Source organism: Aristolochia californica, unplaced genomic scaffold (genome assembly GCF_029961685.1).
Source record: "Aristolochia californica isolate CCGP_79_NKW_82.1479 unplaced genomic scaffold, dmAriCali1.0.hap1 SCAF_1, whole genome shotgun sequence".
NCBI classification, from domain to species: domain Eukaryota; kingdom Viridiplantae; phylum Streptophyta; class Magnoliopsida; order Piperales; family Aristolochiaceae; genus Aristolochia; species Aristolochia californica.
Genome location: NW_027181770.1, coordinates 56,886,147 through 56,898,276, shown reverse-complemented (window position 1 = coordinate 56,898,276; position 12,130 = coordinate 56,886,147). Strand labels below are relative to the sequence as shown.

Here is a 12,130-nt window from a genome sequence, read left to right as displayed (position 1 = left end):
TCCAGTTCCATATCTCAATACACTGGGCCTTCTTTCACTACCAATGCCACTTCGGTGAGTTCAGGTATGTCAATTAGACATATCCCCTAGTCCTTTGGTCATCAGTTTTGGAGCATCCATGCACATATTAAGTATGTCCACCTTATTTTCTTTCATTTCTCCTTCTTGCTCATATAAATCTGCAACCTTAGTTGACGGGTTCACATCACAAGTTGATGGTGAAGGGACAATTTATATAAGACCACATATTTCAGTCTTCTGTTTTTATTTGTTCCAAAATTTTTGTGACTTTGTTGTTAATAAGTACACTAGGTTTTTGAATTGTTCGATCACCTTCTTATCTACTTTTTATGTGTTTTAGGACCCACAGATGAAGAAGACATGAAAGTGATGAGTTGTACTACTTTGACATTGTTATCTTGAAAGTTGTGACACTCAAATAAGAGACTTCTCCATACTTGTGATACATGTGCTTCGGGCATCCATCATCAACTAAGCTTCTCCAATCTCTTTCTTTCTTGGTACCAAATTTCTTGTTTGATTGTGAATTATGTCAACTTGGAAAGCATCTAAACTTTTTTTCCATTGAGTCATAGTTGTATTACTGGTCACTTTTTTGTCCAGTTCTTTTGGTTTTAGGTATTTCTTGTCCTTCAAAGATGACTTCAACAATGTAACTTGAGTTTACTTCCTTCAACAGAAGTTAGAAGTCTTTGATGTATTTATGAGTTTTTTCAATGAAATAAGAAATCAGTTTGGTGCTTCAATTCGCATTTTTTTGTGTGTTGTAAGGAATCATTCATCAAACTTTGTGTCTATACACCCCCCCAACAACATGGAGCTACTGAATAGAAAAACCGACATTTTGTTGATGCCATATCTACGTTATGATTTCAGATGAATATTCCTAAATTGTTTTGAGGAGATGCAGTTTTGACATTTTGCTAAATTGTATGCCCTTGTAAGTGTTGGGGGAGTGATAAGACAGAGATTGAAGAGACTAAGGATCTGGGCAAGCATACACTTTCTAGGGAAAGAAGTGCAGAGTTCTGAAAGGATAGTTCTCTCTTAAAGGAAGTATATTATTGATTTTTTGTAGTAGATAGGGTTGTTGGGACCTAAGCCTGCAAAAACTCCAACAGATGTTGGCCAAGATTTGCATAGTGTGGACAGTCCAAAGGTAAAAGTTTTTTTTTTTAAAAAAAGATGTATTAATAAAACAGGAGAAATTACAAAATTTGGGGGAGCATGTCCCTTACAACCAGCGATTGTAGGGTAGCTTCCTGCCTGACAAGCACATCAGCCGCCGAATTTGCGGATCTCGAAATGTGAGACCAAATACAAGAAACAATTGAGGTAATTTCTAAAATTTCTTTAAAAGTATCCTAGTATAGAGGAGAAAACGCGTTCTCATACCATCCTATCACCACTTTTGAGTCCCCTTCAACATGTAGGGGCCCCCTGTCCAAGGTAAAAGCTAAGAAAAAATATTGAAGGTTAGTGGGAACTTATTGTATACTACTATAACACATCCAAACATTTTCATCTAAAGCGTGGTATGAGGTAGAATCCTACCATTCAACAACTTAAGGTGAAGTAGAACAATTGTTCCTTGTTCTCTTTGCCGTCTTTGCAATAGAGAGCCAGGGAGTGTCAACCATCTTCTTCTCCATTGTGCTTTCACCTGGAATAGTAGGATCTGCTTCATGAGCAAACTGGGCATCCATACTTGTTTCCTCAGACGCCTGACTAAACTCACCCTTTGGGTATCAGGATCTAGCCTTACTAGGGTGGGGAAATCTCTCCTTTTGGCTTGTCTGGCTCATACTTTGTGAGGGATCTGGTCGGAGAGGAAGAATCATCACATTAAGTAACAAACGCCACATTAACGACAGGCATAGAAGCTATGATTAAATAAATGGAAGCACCTCCAGCACCATCTCTAGTTGGATTTCTTCCCGTGGAGTTCTAAGCTCTGAATGGGGGCATCGTGAGAGGAAATTACCCTAATGTTTGTGCCTAGACTTGTCAAGGTAGTTGAATGGACTTGCCATCCTCGCAGTGTCATCAACTGAACTTTGACAATAGTACATTTGGCAACCTAGAGCCTGCAGGGATTGGTGATGCTTTTAGGACTTACGGAGGGGTCACTACTATTTGCCAATTTGTTGTGTGGACTCTACCATTGCTGAGCTTCTTAGCCTGCAACAAGGCTTCCTCATCTTCAAGAACTAAATTGGCAGCCCCCTTTGGATTGAAGGGGACTCTAGCTATGTCCTCATATGCGTACATCTGAACAACTCCGTGATTATTCACCAAAGCTCTCCCTAGAAAACAATTTATTGCTATATTTAACAACCTCGGCTTGCATGATATCTATGCATCAGCTTGAGGATAAGTGTTGAGAGATGTGAAGATTAGGGACAAAATTGTAATTAGCCTAACAATATAAGCTAGGGCAACTAAAGGGTAGATTAGTCATTCAATTTTAATTTGCTAATTGCAAATGTAATTGTACATGAAGGGTAAAGTCCTTTTGACTCTTTACCATTGTAATTAGGAAAAAAGGGGTTGATGTTTTAGACCCAAATCTCGTGATTAAGTAATTAACAACGATAGGGTTCTCTCTACCATCTCTACTTGATATCGTTCTCTCCCCAAATCTTCAATTTTACAGATAGGAAGCCTACTATGAGGTATGCACAGGCTGAATATAGAACAATGACACATATAGTCAATGAACTTAAGTGGGTTAAGTCAATCCTTGAAAAGGTGGATCTCGAGATAAAGGATCCTATGGTCATGAAGCTTGACAATGAGATAGCCATTTTTATAGCTACTAATCTAGTTTTCCATAAAAGGACCAAGCATATAGAAGTACAATGTCATTTTGTTAAAGATATTGTGATGCAAGGAAAAATTGTTACCACCTACATGAACTTAACAAATCAACTTAGAAAGATATTCAATAAAGATCTTGGGAAGTGTGACTTTATAAAATTTTATTACAAGTCGGAGCTTTTGGATAGAGATGCTCTAGCTTGAGGGAGAGGGTTATAAAATATTTTGTTATGGATGTTTTTTTGTTTTAATATGTAAGTGTACATAAGTGTTCTAGGAGTGTGGTGGCAGTTAAGGAGCCGGTATCTTTTAGAAAGTTTTTAGGCCTTAGAATTGGGTTTTTTCCTTGATGCATATAGTGGGGGTATATTTGATTTTTTGGATGTAATTACACAGTGATAAATAAAAGCAGGTTAGGGGTCAATTAACCCCTAACAAAGTCTGCCTGCTCTTGTGGCAACTCTCTCCTTTTTTTTTTCTTTATTCTTTCTCCTTTCTCATCAAATTTTACAAATATAAATAGTTCAAATTTCTTCACTGGATGCAAAAGCAGGTTAGGGGTCAACTAACCCCTAACAAAGTTTGCCTGCTCTTGTGGCAACTCTCTTCTTTTTTTTCTTCTTTATTCTTTCTCCTTTCTAATCAAATTTTACAAATATAAATAGTTCAAATTTCTTCACTGGATGCCATTTCTGACCTTTTGACCAGCACTACAGCGACCTCGCATTTCCAGCTCAGCATCACCAGTTTGCATGATGACCTAAAATAATGTTCACAAATAGAGCATTATAGGGTCGTGAAGATAGAGGCCATAGAGCATTGACAAGGTAGTGCTGAATCATAAGAAATCAGTTCACTTAATGAATGTCGGTCCATGGAACCAATACAAGAAAGGTCTAACCATCCAAAAATCTCAATGCTTGAAAAATTGTAGCATGACAGCCAATTAGGGTTCTAGTTATTCCTTTGTAGTATAAACGATCATTAGAAATAAATGCTCAAAGGTATAAACTCAACTAGTCCAAAAATAACAGCTTAAGAATAAGATTAAAATTTTGAAAGATAAAAGCAGGACCTCTAAGACCTTGTCTCAGAAGGTATGACCTTTCCCACAGTGGATCCATGATGCTTACAATAGCTCATCAATGGGAGCATTTGAGTCTTCCAAAGCACATAAAACACAAGGACTCTATTCAAAGCATATGAACAATGAAGATGAAGTACTTACACGGTAACTATAAGATCGAGTACCAACACCATCAGAATCTGAAAGGATGCTTATATAATCTATGTCCTGGCCCCTGTATGTTTGCTGCCAAAGTTCCCTTATTATTTTATTTATTTCCTCCATCTTCATAGTGTGGAATCGCATAAGAGCTCTACAAGAACAGTAGAATCTTTAAAACGAACAATTAAGTAGTTATTGCAATCAAACAAGCAATGAAGTAGAAGTCATACTTTGTTAGAAAATATATAGAAATAATAATAAGATGACTGATCTAATGATGCCACAAAAGGGGTTTGTAATTGATGAAGACATGCAAGGAAAGCACAAAAGTAAAACAGAAAACCAAGTAGTTTGCACTTCCTACATACAGTTGGACCAGATGGCAAGCAAGTTTACACTTCCACTTTCAAACCAAGAGTGACTCACAATAGTTCTTAAGTGAAATTGTGATGCCAGGGGTATTTATGTCTTTTCATATCTGTAATTCTGTCCATAGTTGGTCTAAAAATGTCATAAGTTGTATCGGTCCTGTTTTTAGATTTTTATAGCTTCAGCATGTAGTGGTGGAGGAGAGGGGGATGAAGGGGAGGGGGAGTATTTTGGTCAATTTCATATTACTTAGTTATAATAAAAGGAGGTTAGGAGTCGATTTCCCCCTGACCAACAAGCTGCCTCTTTCATGGCAGTTTTCCATCTTCTTTGTCTATTCACCTCTCTTCCTCGAATCCTTTAATTACCAGATTATATATGGTGTCAAAGCATTAAGGTCCAGACTTAGCCCTTGTTGCAAAGGATACACCTACACTTATTGGATGTATTATTTTGAAAACATTGTCTCCTATTGCCAGACTTAGCTCTGTCCATATTTTATTATTGGTGATTGTCAATTTAGATCCGCTAACTTTGGTTGAATGTTAAAATACATTTTTGTATGGGGATTTATCTGATGAGGTTTATATAGAACAACCTTCTGGGTTTGCTGCTTAAGGAAAGGAACATATGTGGGTCAGCTCAAAGGCTTGTATGGATCAAAGCAGAGTCCTTGGCATACGTTGAGAAGTTTAGTAATGCTTGTGGATTTGTTCAATCTAGCTTTGATCATTCAGTGTTTTTTTATGCTAAGGAAATCTGGTGAAGGTGTGCTAATTATGCAGATGATATCGTAGTTTCAAGGGATGATTTTGTGGGCATTGCTGAAGTTGAAACTCGTACCAAAAAGCACTTTCAAGCCAAAGACTTCAGGGCATCCAAGTACTGTTTTAGGATTGAAGTGGCAAAGAGTAAGGCCGTCAAATTATTGATAGAGAGCTGGAATGAGGGTAACCCAAACTTTATCTTCTCAACTCTAGAAAATTCCTGGTTTTCAAGTTCCAAGGAAGAACTTGAATATTTAGGTCCTGTTTTGTAACTACTACAAGCTACCAAGAGAAAAAAAGTACACTAAGAAATTATTCTCATGAAAAAAAAAAAAAAAAAACAATGATGCTCCAGCAGCCGAAAAGTCAATGTGTATAATTCTTGAACAACTTATGAAAGTGATGAAAATGAAGAAGAAACACTATCTATACAATTTCTTAAATCACAACTACAACGGTTACAATCTATACAACATAGGATTGTAGATAAACGAAAGGTGACTAATTCCTAGAGCTAATCTAGCCTCTAATACGGGAGAATGAATCCAGACATAGTTCAACACTCCCCCTCAAGCTGGTTTAAAAATATTGAGCATTCCCAGCTTGCCAATTAAGAAATCAAATTGCTGTCATTAAAGACTCTTTGTGAATATATCTGCCACCTGTTATTTGGTAGGAATAAAAGGAATATAGAATACTCCTTCATCTAGCTTCTCTTTGATAAAATGCAGATCGATCTCAACGTGCTTTGTCCTATCGTGCTGAACTGGATTATAGGAAATGCTAATAGCTGCCTTGCTATCTGAATATAACTTCATAGGTTGGGTAAACACAATCTTCAACTCACTTAGAAGCTGTTTTATCCATAGAAGCTCACATATCCCTTGTGCAACAGCACGAAACTTAGCTTCAGCACTGCTTCTAGCCACCACATTCTGCTTTTTGCTTCTCCAAGTTACTAGATTTCCTCCTATAAAGGTGCAATATCCAGATGCAGACCTCCTATCATTTATATGTCTAACCCACTCAGAATTAGTGGATGCTTTAACAAATACATTGTCACTTTTCTTGAACAATAATCCCTTTCTTGAAGACTGTTTAAGATATTTGATAATCCTATAAACTGCATTTAAGTGTTCCTCACAAGGGGAGTGCATGAATTGGTTCACAATACTCACTAAAAAAGCAATGTATGAGATAAGTAAATCAATTTCTCAACTAATCATTGATATTGTCCCTGATTAACCTCAACACCGGCATTTGCACTCAATTTGCAATTTGCATCCATGGGTGTTTCAGCTAGCTTGCACCCTAGCATACCGGTTCCATTGAGAAGATCTAAGTTATATTTTATTTGAGACTATAAGATTCCTTCCTTAGTTCTTGGCACCTGCATGCCCAATAAATTCTTGAAAGATCCATATGATTATCCTCAAACTCATATGCAACATTCAAAAACTTACCATCAGAATTTTGAATATGCTGATCCCTACGATTTAATTTCTCAAACATTAAAAATTTAAGTTTCGGATTCATACCAAAAGAAAAAATTTAACCTTTGGGAGCAACCACAGAGACCGAAACAATGATGATGCATGATGACTTTGGACATGAACACTCTTCTGTTTAGCTTAAATATATGACGCTGTCAACAAACCCAAAGTACAGTAAACATAAACCAATTCACCTGCTCTTCCCTAAAATAAAACATGAATACCACTATATTAATCCAAAATAAAACGTTTTGCTCTCACTCCCCTTACTCCAAGGTTGCAAGTTAGAGAAAATTTTGCCATAAATCTTTCTTTATGAGATGAATTTCTTTTTAGGCTTCATGACTGGAGAGAATTATCAACCATCTCTTGGCAATAAGACGAGATTTGCAAACATCTATTTCAAAGACCACCACTCTCATACCAGCTGCATAACGTAATAAAATCCCACCAACCTTCTTCTTTAGAGATGGCCACTAAATCCACCCTGCTAAAGGCAAGGCTGTGGTGACCCCTAAATCCATGAGAGGGTTCAGGACAGGGATGGGATTTTTCATCCCTGCTGTCCTCCCATAAATATATGCTATATATATGCCACACTATATACCTTTTTTTTCATCAAAATACTTTTTAAATCTTTTTTAATGCTCAAAATGGTAATCAATTAAGAATTAGATACCTTTTTAATGAACATGCATTTTTTTTACTATGCAAGGAAGGGGCAGTAGAGATGAGGTTGAAAAATCAACCCAACACAGGGTAGAGCAAGGATAGGGTTGCGGGGCTGGACGGGTACTGGATGGATTTTAGAAAACCCAATCTAAAACCTATCCAGTACCCATCCCGCTGCCATCCATATTCTTCCCTCATACCTACCAAACTGTTCTGTAAAAATTCTGGCCCTTCTTGCAACTATGCTTCTTCCACTACAACTAGTGGGGCATTGTGAGTTTGAGATCAAAGTAACAATTCCCAATACGTACCACTTGCAGTCAATGTTATGCTATGGCCTGAAATGCTAAGTCTGCACACCCATTCTAACATCATGCAAATGCAATGACCGCTGTCCCTGTCCTGGAAGACAATCGATTCCAAGGCATCAATAAAAGTCGACCAACCAAAACCTTACGAATCACTACTATAATATTCGTTCCTTCTCCAACTGAAATTCAGCAAAGTTTTTAGGTTGCCGAGACTCCATAAGATGAAAGACCGAATTCCTCATTCAAAGGCAACAATGGGTTGTGCCTTGAACTTCCACCTTCAAGATCAATTAGAATTGCTGTGAAGACATATTTGCCCCTCACTTAAGCAGTATATAGAAAAGATGTTAAGAAGACTAAAGCACCCGTAGAGAAACCTGTACATGTAGACAACTCATATAAAGACATAAAGCGACATAATGACTAAACTACCCATAATAGTAAAAAGACCAAATTGCCCATGCTTAAGTATCTAACTCAAGAATAACAATTAGATAATGTGATTGAATGTGATCTGTGGGCAGCTGAAGTTATGAGGAATGATTAGATACATGTGATTTCTTGAATTATATTACAATTTCAGGTCAAGCTATTTTATTTCTGCTAAGTTGTTGTATTAACAATAAAAAAATTTTAAAAAAGCACAAGAAAAGTTTTACAGACTTACTTATCAAGTGCATTGTAGTATCTGTCCAGGTCCTTGTTAGCCATTTCAGTTGTCTGCAGCAGAACGTTTTACTTAGAATTTAAGAACATCTGATGGTTAAGAATAATCAATACCAAGTCGGGAATGGATGAGATGTAGAAAATATAACCTTGAGCTGGATCAGCTGGTTAAAGTAACGCTTGTCAATATCATTGTACTGTGCTTGTTTAAGGTCCAGTTTATGTCTTGAAATATTGCAATGATACACTGACAAGGTGCCTTGACATCTGTTGAGCTGTAAAGATAGGTCAAAAGGAATTTTTACTACCATTAGGATGAACAAGTTAAAGATTTGGATTTCACTGAAAAGAACTAAAGTTAAAAACATCAAATGGTTTATACAATTAAGGTAGTTCACTCGACTACAAAAACGAGTGAAGGTGAGGTTTAATCCCTTCCACAACCACTCTAAAAACCATGGAAGAATAAGTACCCACCTAGTAGATAAGCACAGGAAGCACTTCTAAGAGACCATGTTAGCTTCCAAACCATTAACTTTTTCTCAGACATCACTTATCTGAGATGAATCGAAATGAAAATGAAGAAGAAAAACTTCTTCTTATACAATTTCTTAGATTACAACTACAATGGTTACAATATATACAACATAGGATGATGAATAAAAGGAAAGTTGATTAATTCCTAGAGCTAATCTAGCCTCTAATATAGGAGAGATTTCAGCAAGACAATAAGAGAATGAATTTGGACATATTTCAACACTCCCCCTCAAGGTGGTTTATAAATGTTGAACATTCCTAGTTTGCCAATTAGGAAGTCAAATTGTAGTGGTTGAAGACTCTTCATGAAAATATTTGCATCCTGTTGTTTGGTAGGAATAAACAAAATATATAATACTACATCTATCATCTCTTTGATAAAATGTCGAATCGATCTCAATGTGCTTTTTCTTGTCGCATTGTGTTGGATAATGGGAAATGCTAATAACCGTCTTGCTATCCGAGTATAACTTGGCTTGTTCATTTCGGAACCCAACAGGAGACTTTTGCGGCTCTTGCCCTCATAGCCCACACCACCTCAAGCATCATTGGGGTCTCAGAGTGGCTCCCCTCAGCACCCTCCAGCCAATACGGTCAATGGATATCTGTTACAGGGCTTCCTGCCGAGCTATGGCAGAACGCAGTTTTTTCGAGAGTCGTGTCTAAGTTTGGCTCCATCATTGCTTTGGACCAATCACGGATCACTGGCACGGGACCTATTCTCGCTGACCCCTCCGCTTTCCCTCCCATTTATCCGACACATCACCCACCCACCCCAATCCCCCACCAAAAATACCCCTGGCCCATACAAAACCTACTCAAATGTGTTATGGTGGACCTTCTCAATCAAGCTCAAGATGTTGAAGCCATTGTTGCGGTCTTGGGCCTCCGATAAGAAGGCCTCTTCCTCAGTTGTGAGAGCCAATGCCCTATAGCCACTCTCGACGCCGAGGAGTCTAGAGGTCTCTCAGAGGTATGCCCTTCGAGGGCAATTGCAGTCCTTCGCCCACAGCGAGCTAGTGCACTAGAAGTAACGTGCAAGATTCAAATGGCTCTCCGATCCTAATACTAATTCTTCCATGCAGTCGCCTTTGCACGAAGAAGGGCCAACTGCATCACCATGCTCAGCGTCAACGGTGAGACCACCTCAGACTAAACCCTTATTTCTGACTCACTGATGATTTTTTTTTGCAGATTTATACTCTGATCACCAACTAGTCTGCCCTTTCTTCCAAAGGGTTAACCTCCAGGTTATTCCATCAGTTGTAGCTAGCCTCATCGAGCTCCCCTTCTCTAACCGGGAAATTGAAATTGCAACACTTGGTCTTCCTTTGGATCGCACTCCGGGCCCGGATGGATTCTAGGGGGAATTTTATCGCCATTGCTGGCTCTTCATCAGAGACGACATTTCCGACATGGCCCGCTCCTTTTATGAGCATGGCATCAGATATAGGAGCATTGGAGCCTCTTTCATTACCCTCATCCCTAAAAAAGATGGGGCAGAGCTCCCATCCGACTTTAGGCCGATTAGTCTCACCACCAGTGCATATAAGGTGATTATGAGCCTCCTTGCTAGTCGACTCAAGGCGGTCCTCGCTATTGCCATTCACCATGGCCAGAGAGCTTTTAATAAGGGAAGAAACATTTTTTATTCGGCCATGGCATGTCATGAACTTAGTCATCATTTCAAAGCTCTCAAGCTCCCCAGATTCATTCTCAAGCTAGACTTCGAAAAAACATTTGACAGAGTTAACTGGAAGTTTCTGGACACCCTCCTCGGGAAGATGAGATTCGGGGAAAAATGACGTTTCTTCTCAATAGAACAGTTTGTGGGTATTTTAAGGGAACCAAGGGAATCAGACAGGGAGACCCCCTCTCCCCCTTGCTCTTCAACATGGTAGCGGAATATCTATCCTCCTTGATCTAATTGGCCAAGAACATAGGATGGTTCCTCCCCACGACAGATTGCACGACCTTTGATATTTCGATCCTCTAGTTTGCAGATGATACTATTTGCTTCGGGGTTGGTACTATGGATCAGATCAGAAAATTGCGTGCTGTTTTGGGATTATTTGAATTGGCTTCCGGTCATAATATAAACTGGGGAAAAACCACTCTTTTTGGCTACCACATTGATCCACCTGGGCTTCGGGATATAGCGGACTACTTGGGATGCTCTGTGGGAAATATGCCAGCTACATATCTTGGGCTCCCACTTTTTGATTATCGGCCTTCGACGTCACTATGGTTCCCCCTCATTGAGAAATTTGAAAAGAGGCTAGCAACTTGGAGGGGTAAGTTTTTATCTACAGCGGGGCGTCTCACTCTCCTCAAGTCTTGTCTGGCAGGGCTACCAAATTATATGTTATCATTTATACACTGTCCGACCTCTGAATGCTCCAAAATTGATGTCATCTGTCAATGATTTCTCTAGAGAGGATCAGAAGACACCTTTAGATACCATTTGGTTAGATGGAAGGATATTTCCATGCCTTATAATAGGGGAGGATTAGGTATCCAGCCAACGAGGGAAATGAACAAAGCTCTTATGCTCAAATGGATTTGGAACTTCAACTACAAGCATAACAGTTTATGGAAGAATATAGTTAAATTTTACCTTTACTTTTCGGGTGCCTGGTGGAGAGAGGGTGGCGCCGCTCGCCTTCAATCCCTGATATGGAAATCAATTTTCAAGTTCCTTCCAGTATTCAGAGATGCTACCTTGTTTCACACGGGCAATGGAAGGACCCTACTCTTCAAATCGGATTAATGGTATGGCCCCTGATCCCTATCAGAGGACTTCCCAGGGCAGCATAGGGTGGCTAGTGACCTCTCTTGCTCTGTGGCTGATTCATGGAGAGATCAGTCGCGGAGTCTCCCTTTCCACCGGGGACTAAATGATGAGGAATCCTCGGCTTTTTGCTCTCCTGACTAGACTCAACAGTTCTATTATTCGGGAGCATTCAATTGATAAGTTGATTTGGAAGCCTAGCATTAATGGCCTCACTGTTACTTCTACTTACTCTCATATCAGAAAGCAAGACTATAATATAAATGAGCACAAGGCAAATTTGGCTAGGAAACTCTCAGTGCCAAGCAAAATCAAATTTTTCGTGTGGTCAGCCATCAGAGAACATATTCTTACTTCTGACAACCTTCATAGAAGAGGCTTCACCGCCCCTGATCTTTCTTGTCCCCTTTGTGGTGAGTGCGATGAGACAGTCCAGCATGTCCTCTTACACTGTG

At 39.0% G+C, this 12,130-nt stretch overlaps 1 protein-coding gene across 5 annotated transcripts in view; it reads right to left on the bottom strand.

Moving 5' to 3' along the window:
* Nucleotides 1-12,130, bottom strand: part of LOC137952182 (DNA repair protein RAD50) — a 70,636-nt gene that overhangs the window by 3,279 nt on the left and 55,227 nt on the right. For 2 of the 5 annotated variants that reach the window (XM_068799255.1, XM_068799262.1), the window contains exons 21-24: nt 8,497-8,622; nt 8,349-8,401; nt 4,070-4,220; nt 3,539-3,601 (exon numbers count right to left, since the gene is read on the bottom strand). In XM_068799255.1, coding sequence (XP_068655356.1) covers nt 3,539-3,601; nt 4,070-4,220; nt 8,349-8,401; nt 8,497-8,622 — 393 coding nt within the window. Of the gene's footprint in view, nt 1-3,538; nt 3,602-4,069; nt 4,221-6,769; nt 6,851-7,681; nt 7,773-8,348; nt 8,402-8,496; nt 8,623-12,130 lie in introns of those variants that run through there. The other 3 variants (XM_068799283.1, XM_068799268.1, XM_068799275.1) reach the window with 3 other exon arrangements.